General features: G+C 35.5%; 1 protein-coding gene across 1 annotated transcript in view; it reads right to left on the bottom strand.

The window, feature by feature from the left end:
* ZNF804B (zinc finger protein 804B) overlaps positions 1-20,594 on the bottom strand; it is a 630,956-nt gene that overhangs the window by 115,861 nt on the left and 494,501 nt on the right. Inside the window, exon 2 of the mRNA XM_033193158.1 lies at positions 9,788-9,931. Within this exon, the coding sequence (XP_033049049.1) occupies positions 9,788-9,931 (144 nt within the window). The remainder of the gene's footprint in view (positions 1-9,787; positions 9,932-20,594) is intronic.

The raw sequence follows: 20,594 nt of genomic DNA, 5'->3' as shown, positions 1-20,594 counted from the left end.
ATAGAAACGGATACCCAAATTTTGTATCATGTGTATCCTTTGTTAGGAAGCCCTAGAGGATAGGTTCCACCAAAATAAGGAAATAAAGAAAACACAGAAAGCCATGGGATCATAGAAACAAGAAGTATATTCCAGGATAGAAGCAAAAGCATTTACAAAATGATGGTGAAAATAAGTCCTAGAATAATCACAAATAACTTGAGATTAGCCATGCCATATGTTTACCACAGTATTTACTCTGTTCACTTAAGTAATGATTAGTCAATGATTGGTCAATATATTGACGTAGGACAGAGTGAAATGGTCTACTCTAAAAAGTAAGTTATTCAGCTACTTATTCATTAAAAAATCTATTGAATGTTACTATGTGCCATAAATTTCTCTAAGTTCTAGAGACACAGTGGCTAATAGAACCATCCATGCCCTTCCCTTTATGAGGTTAATAGCTGGGAGTGGAGTATGATGACAAAATTAAAAAGTATTTCTTTTCTTTTTAGAGAGTGATAAGCAGTTTTCTGCTGGATTATCAACTCTTTAGAAAAACCAAATAAAACACAGAAAATAGCTATGCAACTGACCTGATGGACAAATTGTCAGGATTGGAGCAGAAAGATGGAGGCCTTTACTGTATATGTGTAAGGGAAGAGGGAGAAAGGACTCATTGATTATCTAACTTACGTGATGTTTGTAGTGAAACTTTGTTCTTATATATGGTATATAATTCAGGAAAGAATGAGGAAGAGGCAGTGATGCAATATTGATGAAATACCCCTAACACATTAACATTCTAGAATGACTTGCCTTTGGATGGCTTTCCAGTTAGTAAAGCAATTTCTAACTCCAGGAAAAGATACCTGCACAAGAAAGAAGATAGACTCATAAAGTCATCATAGTATGTTATGAAGCTCAGTTGGAAAAATATTTACAAGTCACAATAATGTAAATTCTGAGTATTTATTTAACACACAATAAAATATAGATCTCTATGGACTTGTGAGATAAAACATTAAGTGAAAATATATGAAGACAGAATACTATGTATAGCATAACCACATTTTATATTGTTACAGCAAAGTTTGTGATTGGATAGTAAACATTTAGAGACTTATCTGAAAAGATGTGAACCAAATTATTACTAAATAATTTTAAATATTTTTCTATACTTCTATGTTTCTTGATTTTTAATATAATTATCCAGTAACTTTTAATAATTTTACATAAAAATAGACCCAAAACATAAGTTTAATTCTAGCACATTACTCCAGTTTAAGTCCACCATAATTTAGCCACTCTCTCTTCATTGTATATTTAGATTGTTTCCAGTATTTTTCTAATTTAAATACCCTTGTACATAAATATTTGAAACTCATCTGATTATTTTCCTAGGATACTAGCCAAATGGAACTGTTAATAGGAAAAATTGACATTTAAGCCTTTTCATAATAATCAAAAGTAGAACACTGAAGGATTAAGACAATTTACACTCTCATAAGCAATGTTTTCTCACACCTTGTCAACACCGGGTGGTATGATTCTTCTTTTCATGCTTGACAAATTTATCTTTTAAAATCTCCTCAAATTTGTATTAGTTGATTACTAGTTATGCAAAACATGTGTTCACATTTTGCAATCCATTGACAAATTTAGAATCTATCCCTTTCTCTTCCCTTCATTGTCATTGTTATAAAGACCCCTATTGTCTTTCTTGAACTCTTGAATGCTTATCTGATCACAGAGCCAAGCTCTCCTTCTTGTGTACTAACATAAACTGCTTTTAGGATTATTTTTCTAAATCAAAAATCTATTCATATCATTTGCTTGCTTAAAAGTCCTTGAAGATTAACAATTTTCCACAAAGTCAAGTCTGAACATATTAGGGTGGCACACCTTGTCAACATTAATATGGGATCAAATATTTTCTTAAATTATAAAAATGTGCTTTCATGACACCTTTTGTTCAATAATCATAAATAACTTGAGATTAGCCACGCCATATGTTTACCACAGTATTTACTCTGTTCACTTAAGTAATGATTAGTCAATGATTGGTCAATATATTGACGTAGGACAGAGTGAAATGGTCTACTCTAAAAAGTAAGTTATTCAGCTACTTATTCATTAAAAAAATCTATTGAATGTTACTATGTGCCATAAATTTCTCTAAGTTCTAGAGACACAGTGGCTAATAGAACCATCCATGCCCTTCCCTTTATGAGGTTAATAGCTGGGAGTGGAGTATGATGACAAAATTAAAAAGTATTTCTTTTCTTTTTAGAGAGTGATAAGCAGTTTTCTGCTGGATTATCAACTCTTTAGAAAAGCCAAATAAAACACAGAAAACCCTGACTTGTAGTGTTTGTAGATATCCCATTGTGGCTGATTTCAGTCTACCAGTGGGAACAACCAGCTCACAAAGTTCTCAAACATTGAACAGCTGGCTCTGAAGAGTCATTACAAGATACATCCCCACTGATAGTAGCAACAAGATATTAGAACTGGAAAACTGGTAACTGAATACTTAAGGTAAAAGAGAAGTGTCCCACTGAAGAGGTGACATTTAAGCTGAGACACAAATGAAGAGAATGAGAACACTGAAGGTCAGATAGAATAATTTTCCAGACAGAAAAGTCAGCTATAGCCAGTGCCCTAAGGTAGAAGGAAATTACTTGATATATTTGGAAGTCAGAAGGAGCCAGAATGCAGAATTTTTAATTTATTTTCAGTTAGGAGAATCTTGAGATCAAAAAGCCTCTTAGGTAAGATACAGACAGTAATTTGAGAGAGTTAAATATGAGCAGGAAGCTAAGATCACCTTTGGTTCTTTTGTCTCGTACTTCTCTGCTAATAAAGGTTGAAACTACTGGGTGATTCCAGGATACACACACACACGCACACACACACACACGCGCGCACACACACACACACACTCTTTACCAGAAATCTTGGTTTACAGAATGCAAAACAGAGCAGGAGATAGTATTATTTCATGCTACTGAAAGTATTCATTCCAGGCACTCTAGTCTTTATTTCTTCAATCTTGCTGACCCCACCAATCATCTACACTTTGACATTTTGTTACCACTTTTAGAGGACTAATAACTTACACATACTATATATCATTTGGGCAGTATTTGGGGAAAATATAAATCAAATTGCAGAAACAAAAAAGGTAATTAGATTAAATTCTTTTATCAATTTTGGGGTCTTTTCCTCTTAAAGTCAAGATGACAATGGTAGCTCTGTTTTGATATGTTATCCAGAGTAAGTAGAGATGCAGTGAATCCGAAACAGTATTTTAAACAATGAATCCATTGGAGTTCAAATCCAGGGCTTGACAAGTGAACAGCTCTTCTGCGTAAAAGTAAATCCTATTGTGAAGCAAATGGAGATTAGAAGGATTAAGTGTCACACGTGGAGGGTTTCAAATTGGCTTTGTTTTTATTATTAAAGATATTTTTATGGGTTAATTGTACAGGGATCTGGCTCATTTGTTTTTTCAAAATTGAGATGAGTCAGAATGTCCCTGGGGCAGGAGAGACTGCTGCTGCATGTGAGGATGTGTATTATTCATTCCAGTAATACATTTGCAGCTAACAATCTTGAGAAAGAGATTATGACTTGTAGGTGGTCTCAAAAGGAATTAGTTGTTATTGACATGTTACCTGTATTAACAGTTACAGTTCTGTCTTTATCTAACTGATTATAATTTGTATACACATTCAAATTGCATTAGGACTAATACTCAACATTTACACCGAATTTTAAGTTCAAGGCAATAGCTAAGATATTCAGTTGTTTCAAAAAATGTGAGCCAAATATAGAATGACTTGTCAAAGCTAGAAATTCATTATTTTTCCTCATTGGAAGAAATTTTAAAAATTAGGTTTGTTATTGATGAGCTGTCTTTCGCTACAAATAATACCTAAGAAAATATCTTAATTTTTTTTTTTTGAGACAGGTCTCACTCTGGATTGCCTATACTGGAGTGCCATGAGGCAATAAATAAATAAATAAATAAATAAATAAATAAAAATAATCTTACTTTTTATTCAAATTATAGAAAAATATTTTTAAAGCTCCAATGGAATTTATTTAAATATATGTATCACATACTCTTTTACTTTATTTCTTGAAGTTGTGTGTTGATTTACTCATCTAGAATTACAATATAACCATGAAAAATATAATCTTTGTGATAAAATAAACACATGATGCTGACAGAAGACTGGATGAACGGAGGCAAGATGGTGCACTTCCGGGTTCTTCATCCCCCCCCCAACTTTTCCCGCGCGCGCGCGAAAATGCAGCCGGCGACCCGGGAAGGTGCAGACCAACTAGGCATGCGCCAGGTGATGTCAATCCGAAGAGACCAAGATTTACCTGGTCGCACCTGTGGAACGCCCCCCGACACGCCCGTGCCCCGCCTATTGCCTTCCCACTCCTAGAAAAGCTGCTCCGGAGGGACGCCACGCGCGGCCTTCCTCAGTCCTTCACTCCTGTCGGGATGTCAGGACTCCAGGAACGCCGTCCGAGAGCCCCACGGGGGGACTCTGTCGGCCTTCTTTGCCGGAGGCCGACAGACCTCTTCCCCACACCTTAGGTGACCAAAATAAACTTGCAGTTTTGCTCCTACACTTGCCTAGTCGCTGGTTCTTTTGTGCCCGCTCTGGTGGTCTTAGAAAAACAAGTCAAAGACAATAACAAATGCTTCAGAAGTTACTTATTAAGTGGTGGGATCCTGAGTAATTATACATGAATGAAGGAAAAGCAGAGAAGAGTATTCAAAAATTATTTTGTTATCAGATCTAAGATGTTCTTTTGATGAGTAATATAATGGATTTCATGAGAGTTTGGATTTACTTCTAAGTGTACCAAAAAAAGCATATTTTTGGAAGTTCAACAGAAGAAGCCAGTTAGTTCATCTGTACCTACATGGAAAATAAAATTATGGCAACTGTTCACATTACTCAGGCCAAAAAATAGCCAAATTTCCACCACCACCATTATAATCATCACAAGAAGAGCTCTTAAAGAAGAACCAAATGGACAAATTTAGCTTTGAAATTTGAAAAAAATATATACTTTTGCATGATTTACTTCAGTGCATAATTCCTTTTCCTTTATATAAAATTCGGTTTTATTTAAAAGAAAAATGTTAAACTCAGCTTCATCCAAAATTGAGGTAATTTTCAAAATATTTTGGGCTAAAATAAATTTTTAAATGGAAGTATTTCAACATTATCCAAGAAAGCAGTCTAACAAAGTTTATAGCAAATTTAATTATTCCAATGTTTTTTTAAAGTGGGAAGCATGTACAAAAATTCTCCATAATATTAATAGATTTCAAGCAAAAGGTATTTTTAAAATAAATTAGTTTACCATGAAATCTCAGCTATTTTAATATCCCATATAAGTTGTCAATCTCTGCATTAAATATGCAGAAGTATGTGCTGAAAAAGAGAAACAAGACATGAGGGCACTTCAGGGAGAGGGAAGATAATGATCCAAGATGAGCATGTGGGAAAGCATAAGACATGTTTAAAGAAACTGTAAGGAAATTCTGGATTTGCAGAAGATAAATCTGGAAATGGAGGCAAGAGCCAGATTGTGGATTCGAATAGCATGATAAGTAGTTCAGACCCTTTCAAAAATCAGTCATCAAGCACTAAATATTTCCTAGGAAAAGAGTGATCATATAAATGGGGTTGTATGAAAAGATTTATCTGGCCATAAGTGGATGGGTTGGTGTGGAGCAGGAAAAATACTGGAGGTGGGGGGTCCAGTTTGAAGACCTCAGTAATGATTTAGAAGTGAGATTAATTATGATGGTGGAAATCAGAATGCAGAATGAAAAATGAGGACAAGATGCACTGCAAAAAGAGAATGAGGTAAATAGGATGCAGTTTCAAAGATTTCTAAAGTGATCCCCAGAGAGTGATGATGGCCTTAAGCAGCCATAGTGAATCATTTGCTCCTTCATAGATTACACTTTTTTACTGCCCCCATGCCTTGATAATAGGTTTTCTACCATATAGGACCTATTATTCTTGAGTACACAGTTAGCTTCTATTCAGTCTTCATGAAATCCAGCTCATTTATCTTCTCTTCTTTCCGGAATCAGTTTTTTTGTGCTCTCTTTTAAGTGTCCTAGGTATAAATTTTTTACAACACTTAATGTATCACAAGATCTATTGACTTGTCTTCTCCTCAATTGCATTACCAGCTCCCTGAAGGTGGAGACCAAATGTGTCGATTTTTCACAATGAACACAGTAGCACACAGAAGAAACCGAATCATTGTTTGATGAAGGAGAATAACCAGGAAAGTTAGAATGTCAGAAAGTCAATAAACAAACAAATGAAACAAGCAAATAGATGAAAGATGGAAATGTGTATATAGAATAGAATAGGATAGGATAGAATAGAAATAGAATAGAATAGAATAGAATAGAATAGAATAGAATAGAATAGAATAGAATGATTGAGGAAGGTTGTTTATCAACATGTTAGATAGCTAATAGAAATAAGATTGAAGAAAGTGATAAAAAACAGAAATTGATTAGGCAGGATTCCAGAGTCCAAGAGATGCTGTGGCTTGCAGACCTGGTATGGGGGATTCACCCCATGTAGTTCAATACTTCCTACAGTTCTCAAAAGGTGCCTCATGCTCTTCAATTTTCTTACCTTAGCTTCTTATATTTCCACTGACAAGAATGACATCTCATCTTGATCCTCTATTTTAACATCTACTTATACATATGTAAGACACAAATCAAATCCCACTAATGCATGAGACCTTTCCTGGTCTTTTATTTCTCCAAATCCCCAAATAATTTTTTCTTAATATTCAGCCTGAAGACCACCTGCATAAAATCCCACAGGAAGTGGTGCTTAGAAGAAGTTTCTCTTTACAGACATAATCTATCTAATACATTTAGAAGGGGTAAAACAATTTGAATCATCATTTTACAAATACAAATAAAGATATTTGAGCAAATGACCATTACAAAATCATTAATGAGAAAAAAGCCGGTGGAAACTTAATGACAAATGGATCAATAATCTGATAGTACCTCAACTCACTCATCAAACTTAAGATTATAAAAAGAGAGACAGGCCGGACGCGGTGGCTCAAGCCTGTAATCCCAGCACTTTGGGAGTCCGAGACAGGCGCATTATGAGGTCAGGAGATCAAGACCATCCTGGCTAACACTGTGAAACCCTGTCTCTACTAAAAAATACAAAAAACTAGCTGGGTGAGGTGGCGGGCGCCTATAGCCCCAGCTACCTGGGAGGCTGAGGCAGGAAAATGGTGTAAACCTGGGAGTTGGAGCTTGCAGTGAGCTGAGATCCGGCCACTGCACTCCAGCCTGGGTGACAGAGCAAGACTCCGTCTCAAAAAAAAAAAAAAGAAAAAAAAGAAGAGAGCCAACCAGACATTATATCCCTCCTTATGGAAGGACACAAAATACCCTCTAATATATTCTTGCCACGAAAAAATATGTCTGAATTTGGCCAAATCCCTATCCATAAAAACCAGTCAAAAGGAAACCAAGGAAAATGTTGAAAGATAACAGTGAGTAGAATTTTGCATAATCCCAAATGTGGGAAAGGAATTGCAAAATGTACAATTTTAAAAGGGACAGAAAAACCTATAGATTAAAATATATCAAAAGAGACTTCAAGACATGTCAACCAAAAGTGTGAATATTTAGGGATACTAATTTCAATGAATTCAAATTTACAAATCATTTATGAGACCATTAAGGTAACAAGAGCACTAACTGGTATTTAAAAATTTACTGTTGATTTTTAGGTTAGATAATAACCAAAGCATCCATTTTAAAGCATCACCATATATCTTGAAATACTTTTAGATAAAATGATATACCATCTGGCACTTGATTCAAAATAATGGCGGAGGTGTGGTGAGTGGTATAAATCAAGCAAGATTGATTATCATTGAAGTTGGGTGATAGCCATTAGTTCATATTTATATATGTTTTAAGTTTTTCATTTTTAATTCATTTTAAAATATAGATTGCTAGACCCTATCTCAGAATTATTGAACTAGAATATCTGAGGAAGATTCTGGGAATCTGAACAATTAACATATTCTGAGGTCATTGTTACGCACACTAGGATTTGGGAATAACAATCCTAAAACTGTTAATCTCATTGTCTAGCCCTTGTCAGAGAAATGAAGCCAACTATATACATATATCTTATTTTTAAGGATAAAGGCTGTGTCTTTGCCAGGCTTGCATTTCCCAAGGAGATATATATACATTATGTATGTATATATACACATACACATACACACATATACATACATATATGTGTGTATATATGCACATACATATATATTTAGTATACACAATAAAATGCTAGTGATGTCTGACAAAATATTTATTTTTGTTTAATCTGAGTAAATATTTAAGATAGAGTATACAAGACTTACCCACATATTCCAACATGCCAGGTACATTTGGCATCAGGAATGTGTACCTTATTACAGCTGTTAGCAATAATATTTGGCCACATGAAATTGTTTTTCTCAGTTGGTGGTATTTAACATTCCTAAATTGCCAGTATCGCCATACCTCAATCAGCAAGGATAACATCTAACCAGATGAGAACAATAGCCTCTTTTTTCACATTTGGAGAGTAGGTAATATAAGCAGCCACATGTAGTATATCAACACTAATAATATAGATGCCCATATGATCTTTCAAGTAAATGAACTGAAATGTTTTCACCTGTGATCACCCCAGGCTTTTCCCTTTTGGATTTTTTGTTTGCCTGTTTTCAGTGTTCCATTTATTAAAAAACAACTTTGACTTTCTTAAGAGAGTATGCTTAGGAAAATGTAATCTTTTATTGAGAATTGCTTTCCCAAAGACCTAATATTTCCTATAACTTAGAGTCCTTGAAAGATGTAGACTATAATCGATTCTGTAATAGATTCTGTCCTAGTACTAGTCCAGGATTCTAAACCTATCACTAACTAGTTAAGTAACTTTGAATAAGACATTATTACTTTTCCTGGGTCCTGGTTTCCCTACATACAGTTGACCCTTGAACAACATATAGGTTTGAATTGAATGGGTTCACTTACATGTGGATTTTCTTCGACCTCTGCCACCCCGAGACAGCAAGACCAACTCCTTCTCTTTCTCTTCCTCCCCAACCTACTCATCATGAAGACAATGAAGATGAAGACCTTTATGATGATCCACTTCCAGTTAATGAATACTAACTATATTTTCCCTTCCTTACCTTATTTTCTTAATAACATTTTCTCTTCTCTGGCTTACTTTATTGTAAGAATACAGTATATAATATATATAACGTATATAAAACATGCATTAATGATTGTTTATGTTACAGTAAAACTTCTTCCTGGTCAACAGTAGGCTGTTAGTAAAGTTCTGAGGGAATCAAAAGTTATATGTGAATTTTTAACTGAAAAAGTTACATGCGCATTTTTGACTGACATTCCTAACCATTGTGTTGTTTAAGGGTTAACTGAATATAATTCTAAAATAAATATGTCAGTCTACTCTTAGATTATCTCTAAGTTTACCTCTAGTAGTACAGTACTTCTAGGAAAAAATGACTTTGGATAACATTTAAACACAAAACACAACCTTTCCAGGGGAAGAAAAGGACATAAAGTGTTCTCACCTCATAGTCTTATATGACAGTAAATAAGGTCAAATTTATACGGTTCTGTTCTGAAGGTACAAATACAGGAATATGAAGGACTTTTCCCACTTTGGCTTACCTGCTTATGAGCATGATCATAAGAATTAATATGATTGTCAAACTCCTGGTGTTTGTGATACTGCTTGTCACATAATTCACAGTAAAAGTTTGCCTTTACATCTTCCAGGGCCTTTGCTGTGGACTTCTCCTTTTCTGCAAAATCCTTTAAGAAAAAATACAAAAATGTTGGTTAGACTTCTCTCTAATAGCATAACCAGATCTCATATTAATCAAGATGGTATTTAACTTAAAGAAATATGATGGAGCACATTATTTTCTGGGAATTCATGACACTGTGAAAGTAACTTTTAGTTTAGCATCATCCCTAACTTATCAACTGACATATAATAAGTTCTAAGGTAGCCCTGGCCTGAAGCCTGTTTTTTATTCATTCTTCTTGCCACCCATTTCTAGGTTGTGATTGTGCCTATTACCAAGCACATTACTGGTCATTCTTCTTTATGTCCTTCATTGGCCTCTGTTTTTCTGATATTATCCCTTAAATTTTAGTGTTCTATGCAATTCCATCTTCAGCCAAATGATTTATCCATTTCATATGCTCTTCCATGGGTGTCCCTATTCACACTGTAGATAGAGCTTGATGTATCCACAATGTTCAACATTGCCTAAGCCTCCTCCGCAACCATCAGTTCCTGCTACACATTACCAATGGATTTATGTCCATGTTCTTCAAAATAGTCTCCTTAAAATTTTTAGTATGCTCCATTTAAAACAGTTTTGGATACATAATTCTCCTGCTTAAAATCCTCTTTAACTCTCTCTTTGATTATAGAATAATAGTGGCAAATGTTTACTGAGTATAAACTATGCGCAAGGTATATGAATTATCTCATCACTCCTCACAACAACTCTATGAGTTAGGTTCTATTTTCATGTGCATTATAGATGCATCAACCAGTGCTTAGAGAGATTACACACTCATGGTCTCCAAGTTAACAAGTGGAGAAGGAATTTGAATTCAAACCACCTATGCTTGGCTCCTTTGTTAGTAAAAAGCTGTGATTTGCTATATTCCTTTAATGCCAACCTTCTTAATATACCAGAAAAACTTCTTACCTCGGCTGTATCATATTTTGTCAAACCTTGCTTCTATATTTTCCTCTTTAATTCTATTACCAGATATGTCACACAGCATTAAATTATCTGTTTTCATGTCTATTTTTTCCACCAATTTTTTGAGGGAAGAAGCTATTTTATTCATTTTTGTTACACAATGCTAAACAACATGTTGTCTAGCCCTGTATATGTGCTACTTAATATGCATTATGTAAGTTAATGGATAATAATGGTTTATATATTTATGCCTCATACCATTCTACAACTTTTGCTCTATTATCCCAATACCAAATAAAAGAGTGACTGGCACTTTGAGAATACCAAGTAAATATGTATATACACTGAACGAACAAACTAAAGAATGGATTTTATCCTTGTTTCTCCAAAACAACTACCCTCGATAGAAAGAAATCGGGTCATAAGTGTACATCATAGGCAAATAGCTGACCAGAAAAGAAAGTAAGCAGAAATAATGTAGGCATATTTTCAGAGTAGGGTGAAGTAATGGGACAATTAATTTAGATATGTGTGTAACGTAATGATTTAAGCCCAAATATAAGAGGGCAAAACACATGGCAAAAAGAAAGAAGGGCATGATACCATTAACTAACAGCACAACTAGACCAAGTATATGGATTGCCTATCTAAGAGAGTTAAAGTAAGAATTCGGTTCCGTTCTAGAACAATGGCTGATATAAAAAACTAGTGGACAGGCTGTAGCCAGTAATGAGAATGGAGACTCTGATTTCAAGGTCAAAATCCAGTTGCTGAAAGAACTAGGATAATTGCCAGCTGTTACAGTCACTATTGAGAAGTGAGACAGGAGTACAGCATTGAAGTGGTGCTAAATCCCTTGATTTAGTAGACTTAGAATCAAAGGAAACCATTATTTCTGCACTCTTTCTTACTAAGTTATTTTTCTTTTTTTGAGGTGGAGTTTCACTCTGTCACACAGGCTGGAGTGCAATGGCGCGATTTCGGTTCACCTCGACCTCCTCCTCCTGGAGTTCAAGAGATTCTCCTGTCTCAGCCCCTCCAGCAGCTGGGATTACAGGCGTGTGCGACCACGCCTAGCTACTTTCTTTGTATTTTTAGTAGAGATGGGGTTTCACCATGCTAGCCAGGCTGGTCTCGAACTCCTCACCTCAGGTGATCCACCTGCTGCAGCCTCCCAAAGCGCTGGGATTACAGGTGTGAGCCACTGCACCTGGCATTTATTTATTTATTTATTCGTTTATTTATTTATTTATTTTTCATGTCCTTTCTTAGTATAATCACAGGGACTGGATTGACACTAGGGATTAGTTTGGTTTAATCACAGTTCTTCTTTTTTTGCTCTGTTGCCCAGGCTGGAGTGCAGTGGAATGATCTCAGCTCACTGCAAGCTCTGCCTCCTGGGTTCATGCCATTCTCCTGCCTCAGCCTTCCAAGTAGCTGGGACTACAGGGGTCCACCACGAGACCCAGCTAATTTTTTGCATTTTTAGTAGAGGTGGGGTAGAGGCGGGGTTTCACCGTGTTAACCAGGATGGTCTCGATCTCCTGACCTCGTGATCTGCCCGCCTAGACCTCCCAAAGTGCTGGGATTACAGGCATGAGCCACTGCACCCGGCCTGATCATAGTTCTTACTTCTTTATGACAACAGTCTTAGAAAACTGACCATGTTCTTATACAATGGTCAACACTACCTTAGTGCTCAAAAATACCTTAGCCTCATGAACTGGGGTAGGGGAACAACTGAAAATTCAGGATAGATTTGAGGCTAAAAATGTATTTTATATTCTTTCAGATTATGTAGAAGATTTTATGACAATAGTTCAATGGTCAAGAATGAATGTTTACCTTCATCTACACATTCTATATTTCTAAACTGTTCTTTAAGTATCATTGATGATTTTTAATTCAAAATTTTATAATTTTAAGACAGCTTCACCAAAATTTAAGTTTTATACCATCTTTTTCTGAACACTTCTATTTTACAAGGTCGTTAGACTAAACTACACATCACATTTCTTGCTTCATTATTCTTGCCAGGAAATTATGCAGATATCCTTATCTTTCTTACCTCTAAGGTGCTAATGACAATCTCTAGGGCATATTCTGGCCTCCTTATTAAGAGAGAAAGAGTAAACCAGTGGAGTATAAATCCTACCATAAAACATACAGACATAGACTGAATTATAAAGGTAGAAATCTCTATTACTTTTCAAAAGAGGCAACTGATATTTAGTAATTTCATGTTTTGTATAAAGTCTAATGGCTAGGTAATTACGGTAAAGGGGGGCATGCTTTTCACTGTCTCATGCTACCTCATCCATCCAATCATCTATCCACACATGTAACCATCCATTCATTCAACTGTTTATTAAGTATTCATACATTCAATTATCTCTTATTTAGCAACTTCTAAATGTCAATTTCTTACTGGGTCTTATACTGATTAATTTACAGTTTAATGGGAAAGAATTACATGTAAAGAGGTAAAAACTGTAAGTTGTGATAGAGTGATAATCACAAGTTGCTATAGAGGGTTACCTAGATCAGACTACTTAAGAATAATTAGAAGTTAATGTCTCTCTTACATAGCATTATATACACATTATTAGCACACATTATTTCTTGGCTTTTTGCTGAATGACACGATGCTTTTACTGAAAAAAAATAGGCCTGAAGGTAAATAAGATGACTTACTCTCTGAAATAATTATACAATCTTTAAATATATTTAGAGATGGAGTGTAAGTATGAAAGAGTAAAAAATGATGACCTATTCTCAGTATCAGTAAAGTTTTAAAATAAAGAATTATAGTACAAGATTTGATATATAATTCATTCATTCATTTGCCTGTTATTTAAATTTCCCTTCTTACAGTTTGCCTATAGGAAGAGGTTTTGAAAGCTTATCTGACAGAAGAAAAATGTATAACATAAAAGAAACCTTCTTGTTAATCACTCTCAATGATTCATTAAAGGTTGAAAATAAATTACAAATTGAATACGACAATTATCTTAACAAGAGTCATTTTTAAAACATTCAGTAATGCCAAGGGGAATTTTTTGTTGTCATTCAGTATGAATTCTGTAGTAATTAACTACTTTTTATACTTAATGTTTTGGGTGCAAGGAGAGAATATGTACTTTTTCACACGAAAAAGTGTACGTTAATGCATAAAACAGGTATGTTTTTAAAGTGCCAAGTATTCTTACTAGAGTAATGCATTTAGAAGTATGAATGTTTGCTATCAAATTGTTATTATTGTAATTATTATGACACATTAACTCCTCATGAACTACACTGCAAACTAGAAATGTGCCATGCACTTGACACTTGTTCACTCACTTAATCTTCATAATAACCCTATGAAGTATATTCTATTATTACCTCATTTAAAGATATGGAAAATAAGGCACACACATGTTTAGAAATGCATTCACTAGATTAATGCTCAGATCTGCCTGACTTCAGAGGCATGATTCAACATACTCAAGGCTGTTCCAATTACTTAGCATTTATCCAGATGCCACATAAGTCCAGGCTGTCTCTGCTAACTCATTTGTGGGTTCAGGATGATATGGAGCAGTTAACTCCCAGGAAGAGTGAGATAACTAATTGTAATTTTAAAAATGTATAATGCTCTTGAAGCTGAGAGATGGGTACTAGGAAAATGCAAGGTAGTAGTCTTGTTGCATTGGTTGTAAATATGTTCTCTGATCATAAAAAAGAAAGAGAAGAAATCAATTGCTGTTCTTCATAGCTCCTTATGGGTAATACCAGCACAGAGCTGTGAGAATTGAACTCATAGTCTTTGCATGAAAGCCCACATTTGACCTTTCACTGTTATGCGTAAGAGATTGCTTTAAGAATTCTAATATTCTCTAACTTGTTCTATTATATTAGCCCCAAATGAAATCCTGCTTCAAAGAGAGTGAATTTCCCCCTCCTCCAATCAAGTGGCTGCTGCTGAGTCAGAACTCTTTTGGTACCCTTCATCTTCCTGCATCTCTGTAACAGCTTGGATAACAGAAAACTTGCTTTAGAGGTTTCATTCACTTATTTATTCTATTTTTATAATAGGAAAAATAATCTTAGTCTTTGAAACCTGACTAGCTTGAATGTCAGCCTCTATCTTACAGAAGTTCAAACTCTAAAGGTTTCAGTTATCTCAGAATAAATTAAGGGGGATAATAATAAGCAGCTTACAAGATTGTTGTGAAGAAAAAATCTTTTTATGGAAGTACTAAGTGTGCCAGTACCACATGGCAAATACAGGTGATGGGGCTCAGAATATGCCACCCCAAAATATGACTAGGAAACCTAAGTATGCCACTCTAGTATACCTCCTTAGCATAAGGATAATTTTGAACTAGTTATTTTGAGAAGTTATAGACACAGGAGAAGCTTTGAAAAGTTATCTATCCTTTTCTAAGATAAATTTACACCTATAAAGGAAAGCTTTACTTGTAAAGGTATCTCCTAAGACACCTAAGACAACCTAAAAGAAGGCTAGCTCTAAATTACTAGAGACTCTTAATAAATGGAAAAGGCATAGACTTAAATCTGCATAACAAACCTTTTCCTGTTTTGTAGTAGCACGTTTCATGGGTCTTAACCTGACCTTTCACCTCATACTTCTTTGCTTCAGAGAACGATGATATTCAAGCCTGAAGTCTAAGACAACTCTTTGAAATTTAGTCTAGAAATTTATTTATTTCTCCAGTTATCTCCCATGTGCACAGGAGGTATACATGTTATCAAACTTCTGTTTCTTATCTTGTTAATTTGTGTTTTGTTACAGGGAGTCACAGCAAAATGCTTGAGAAGAAGAAAATTATTTTTCTTCCCCTATATAGGTACTCAATGTTTGGATGTTCTGGGGTCTGTTTCTGTGTGTGTGTGTGTATATCACTGAATGCATGTGACAGTATAAAATTATTTTCAACAAAATACCATTTTCCCCTGAGTCTACAAAGCAAATTCCTGATGGAAATTTGGGGAGGTAAGAGGAATTTTTTACCATCTTTAGCCCACTGTCTCATACAAAAGCTAGCAAATTTACAAAGAGAATAAAATACCTAGGAATATAGCTAATGAGGGAAGTGAAGGACCTCTTCAAGGAGGACTACAAACCACTGGTCAGGTAAATCAGAGAGGACACAAACAAATGGAAAAACATTCCATGCTCATGGATAGGAAAAATCAATATCATGGAAATGGCCATACTGCTCAAAGTAATTTACAAATTCAGTGTTGTTCCCATTAAATTACCATTGACATCCTTCACAGAATTAGAAGAAACTATTATAAAATTCATATAGATTCAAAAAAGAGCTTGCATAGCAATGACAATCCTAAGCTAAAAGAACAAAGTTGGAGTCATAATGCCACTGGACTTCAAAGTATACTGCAAGGCTACAGTAACAAAACAGTATGGTACTGGTACAAAAACAGGCACATAGACCAATGGAACAGATTAATCAGAAATAAGACCACAAATCTACAACTATCTAATCTTCCATGAACCTGACAAAAACAAGTAATTGGGAAAGGATTGGGAGAACTGGCCAGTCATATGCAGAAAATTGAAACTGGACCCCTTCCTTTCACCTTTTACAAAAATTAACTCAAGATGGATTAAAGATTTAAATGTAAAACCCAAAACCACAAAAACCCTAGAAGAAAATCTAGGGAATAGCATTCAAGACACAGGCACAGACAAAGATTTGTTGATGAAATTGCCAAAAACAATTGCAACAAAAGCAAAAATTGACAAATGGGATCTAATTAAAGAGCTTCTGCACAGGAAAAACAACAACTACAACAAAAACACTATTATCAGAGTGAACAGGCAGCCTAAAGAGTGGGAGAAAATTTTTGCAATCTATCCATCTGACAAAAGTCTAATATCCAGAATCTACAAATAACTTAAACAAATTTATAAGAAAAAAGCAAACAACCCTATTAAAAAGTGGGCAAAGGACATGAACAGACACTTCTGAAAAGAAGACATTCATGCGGCCAATAAACATATGAATGAAAGCTCAACATCACTGATCATTAGAGAAATGCAAGTCAAAACCACAATGAGATATCATCTCTTACCAGTCAGAATGGAGATGCTTAAAAAGTCAAGAAACAACAGTTGCTGGCAAGGTTGCAGAGAAATAGGAATGCTTTTACACTGTTGGTGAGAATGTAAATTAGCAACCATTGTAGAAACAGTGTAGTAATTTGTCAGAGATCTAGAACTAGAAATACCATTTGACCCAGCAATCCCATTACTGGGTATATACCCAAAGGAATATAAGTCATTCTGTTACAGAAATACATGCATACATATGTTCATTGCAGCACTGTTCACAATTGCAAAGACATGGAATCAACTCAAATGCCCATCAGTGATAGACTGGATAAAGAAAATGTGGTACATATACACCATGGAATACTATGCAGCCATAAAAAGGAATGAGATCATGTCCTCTGTAGGGATGTGGATGGAGCTGGAAGCCATTATCCTCAGCAAACTAATGCAGGAACAGAAAACCAAATGTCACATGTTCTTATAAGTGGGAGCTGAATGATGAGAACACATGGACACAGGGAGGAGAGCAACACAAACTGGGGCTTGTCTGGGGGTGGGGTTGAGGGAGGGAGTGCATTGGGATAAATAGACGATGTATGCTGGGCTTAATACCTAGGTGATGGGTTAATAGGTGCAGCAAACCACCATGGCACATGTTTACCTATGTAACAAACCTGCACATGTACCCAAGAATGTAAAATAAAAATAAAGCTAGAAAATTTAATTTTCTTTGCATAATTAGAGTTTTCAGGAGTTTTTAATCTCTTTTTTTTTTTTTTTTTTACTTTCACATATTTAAGAATTCCAAACATAGTCAAGAGAACATAATATGTGACCTGGATGCGAGACAGGAGCTCAAAGGATATCATTCTGAAGCTTTAAGATTTGACCGCCCCATTGGATTTTGGACTTGCATGGGGCCTAAACCCCCTTTGTTTTCTCCAATTTCTCCCATTTGGAGCAGATGTGTTTAACCATTGCCTGCACCCCCTTTGTATCTAGGAAGTAACTACGTTGCTTTTGATTTTATAGAATCATACGTGAAAGAGACTTGCCTTTTCTCAGATGAGACTTTGGACTTGAACTTTTGGGTTAATGCTGGAATGAGTTAAGACTTTGAGGGGCAGTAGAAGGCATGATTGGTTTTGAAATGTGAGGACATGAGATTTGGGAGGAACCAGGGGCAGAATGATATAGTTTGGCTATGTGTCCCCACCCAAATCTTACCTTGAATTATAATAATCCCCACATATCATCAGAGGGACCTGGTGGAGGTGATTGAATCATGGAGGGTGGGTTTTTCCTGTGCTGTTCTCGTGATAGTGAATATATCTTATGAAATCAGATGGTTTTATAAATGGGAGTTCTCCTGCACATGCCCTCTTGCCTGCTGCCATGTAAGACATGACCTTGCTCCTCATTCCCCTTTCATCATGATTCTGAGGCCTCCCCAGCCATGTGGACTTGTGAGTCAATTGAGCCTATTTCCTTTATAAATTATTCAGTCTGGGGTATGTCTTTGCTAGCAGCGTAAGAACAGACTAATACACTAACTCACCACACGATACAAAATAATAATAAGAGAAACTATTTAGGATTGGGCAGAGTGTATAGGAACTATGTGTACTTGCTTTTTCTAATTAATAGACTTTATTTTTAGAACAATGTTCTAAAAATAAAAATATTCAACAAAGTCACATTTTAATTGTCCTACCTTCATTGAACTCAGAAAACAATGCATGGTATAAGAATAATCAAATCCATGCCACATGATGCCTACAGCTGCACTGCAGGCATGCAGAATAACAAACATGAGAGTTACTTTGCATGAAGAGATTTTGAGACGCTCAGTTCCCCTCCATCATGTCCTATGAAACCAACCCTTTGCAACCCTCCAGAAAAGCAGGACCTACTGAGTGAGCATGTTTACAATCATTAGGTCCACTGGAAATTCAAGGGTAAAATTTTTATGATTGGAAGAAAGTTTTTGGAATGTGTCTATTGTGTGGGTGTGTGAAATATGATGATAAGAAAATGGGTTTTCTTCCTCCAGACTGCCAATGCTGTTCCATTTATAAAGGTAGTAATTACCACCTCATCAATTCAGCCCACAGGTGGGTATAACTGTAATGAATATAGACATATTGCTTTCATCTACATTGAATACATTTAAATGAATATATCTATTGTGCATTAGACAGGAAGTACTTTCATTTAGCCATTACTCCTGATGGAACTATTTATTGTAAAAATGCAATTAATAGCGTGTGACATTTCATTTTCTAATAGAAGAAAAATCAATGAAAAATGTCAGACAACTAAGTTTTCTGGAAAGTTACTAGTGACGCCTGCTCCGTTACAAATCATTTTTCTTTCAATTTAAAATTTGTGAGAGCCCTCTATGAAAGAAATGACCATTAAGCAATGCTGACCTAGCCATTGCTTCACCTTTCCTTGGGAATTGATTGCAAATATGTTCCCTTCAAATAGATTCAGTGAATTTCAAGTAAGTTTTTCTTCTCTGAACTTCTTATATTGTTCAGGTATTAATCTCTGCTGTGTTTATGTTCTACATGTGCTAAACAGAGGCCTGCAAACTCCTGAGATGATGTATTAAAATAGTATAAAGCCAGTGGCTTTGCTTTTAAGAAAAAGCAAGTCAGATGAATTACAAAACACCAAGGACATTCTCTCTATTCTCATGAATGTCTGCTATCATGTCTAATAATAAGTCTGCTGCTTGGTTTACTTGTTCTGTACCAGAGATGTCTAAAAAGTGATTGTGCTCATAAAGGCACACCATTATTTCAAACTGGCTGCTCCAGGCTTCTATCTGTTGAAATTCTAGTGGGTAATTTAATTTCAAACTTAGAGAATACTGGAAGTTGTGAAAAAAGTATGTTCACAGAAGCTCTGTGTCTTAAATCTTAAATACTAACTTTAAGCTGAGAAAATGTGTCAAAGTAAGAAAAAACATTAAAAAATGCTAGTTCACTTTGAGAGAAAGACATTCACAAGGGTCAAAAGAGCTGCTATAAACTACTTATGCTCGTCTATTAAATAATCATCGCATATAACTGCAAAACTTGGATAAGTGACTTGAGAAAACCTCAAAAAGAAGGTCTGTACATCAGCTCATGCACATATACCTGCTTTTCTGAGAACTAACTAAAAATGTCTGTGAGCTGGAGTCAGATAGCCTAGTTAGCTGGAAACTGGGGTCAATGTTTATGTGTATCATAATGGCAGTGCTGATGATGTAGCCCACCCAGTCTGTGGCAAAGAGCCTACAGTTGTACAAGAGTGTCACAGCTGCTTCAGCCGTTGCCGAATCCATACTTATTGTTACCACTGGTGTCAACTCAGCAAGCGATACTGAGCTGGGCTCCAGTCTATTCTGTATGTGCATTTGTGTGAGTATGTACATGTGTGTGTATGTGTGTGCGTGTGCTGTGTAGAGAACTAGTCTAAAAAGAGATGTATTGTAGCTGCAATAGAAAAGTTGTGGGCCTATTGTGAAAAAGTAAAACAGAAAAGTTAGAATAATCACACAGGCAGGTAATTGGAAGCAATCTCAACAATCTTTCTCTCTCTTTTTTTTTTTTTTTTTTGAGACGGAGTCTCGCTCTGTCGCCCAGGCTGGCTGGAGTGCAGTGGCCGGATCTCAGCT

This window comes from Trachypithecus francoisi, unplaced genomic scaffold (genome assembly GCF_009764315.1).
Source record: "Trachypithecus francoisi isolate TF-2019V2 unplaced genomic scaffold, Tfra_2.0 Lachesis_group4, whole genome shotgun sequence".
NCBI classification, from domain to species: domain Eukaryota; kingdom Metazoa; phylum Chordata; class Mammalia; order Primates; family Cercopithecidae; genus Trachypithecus; species Trachypithecus francoisi.
This window is presented reverse-complemented; position numbering and strand designations above follow the sequence as displayed.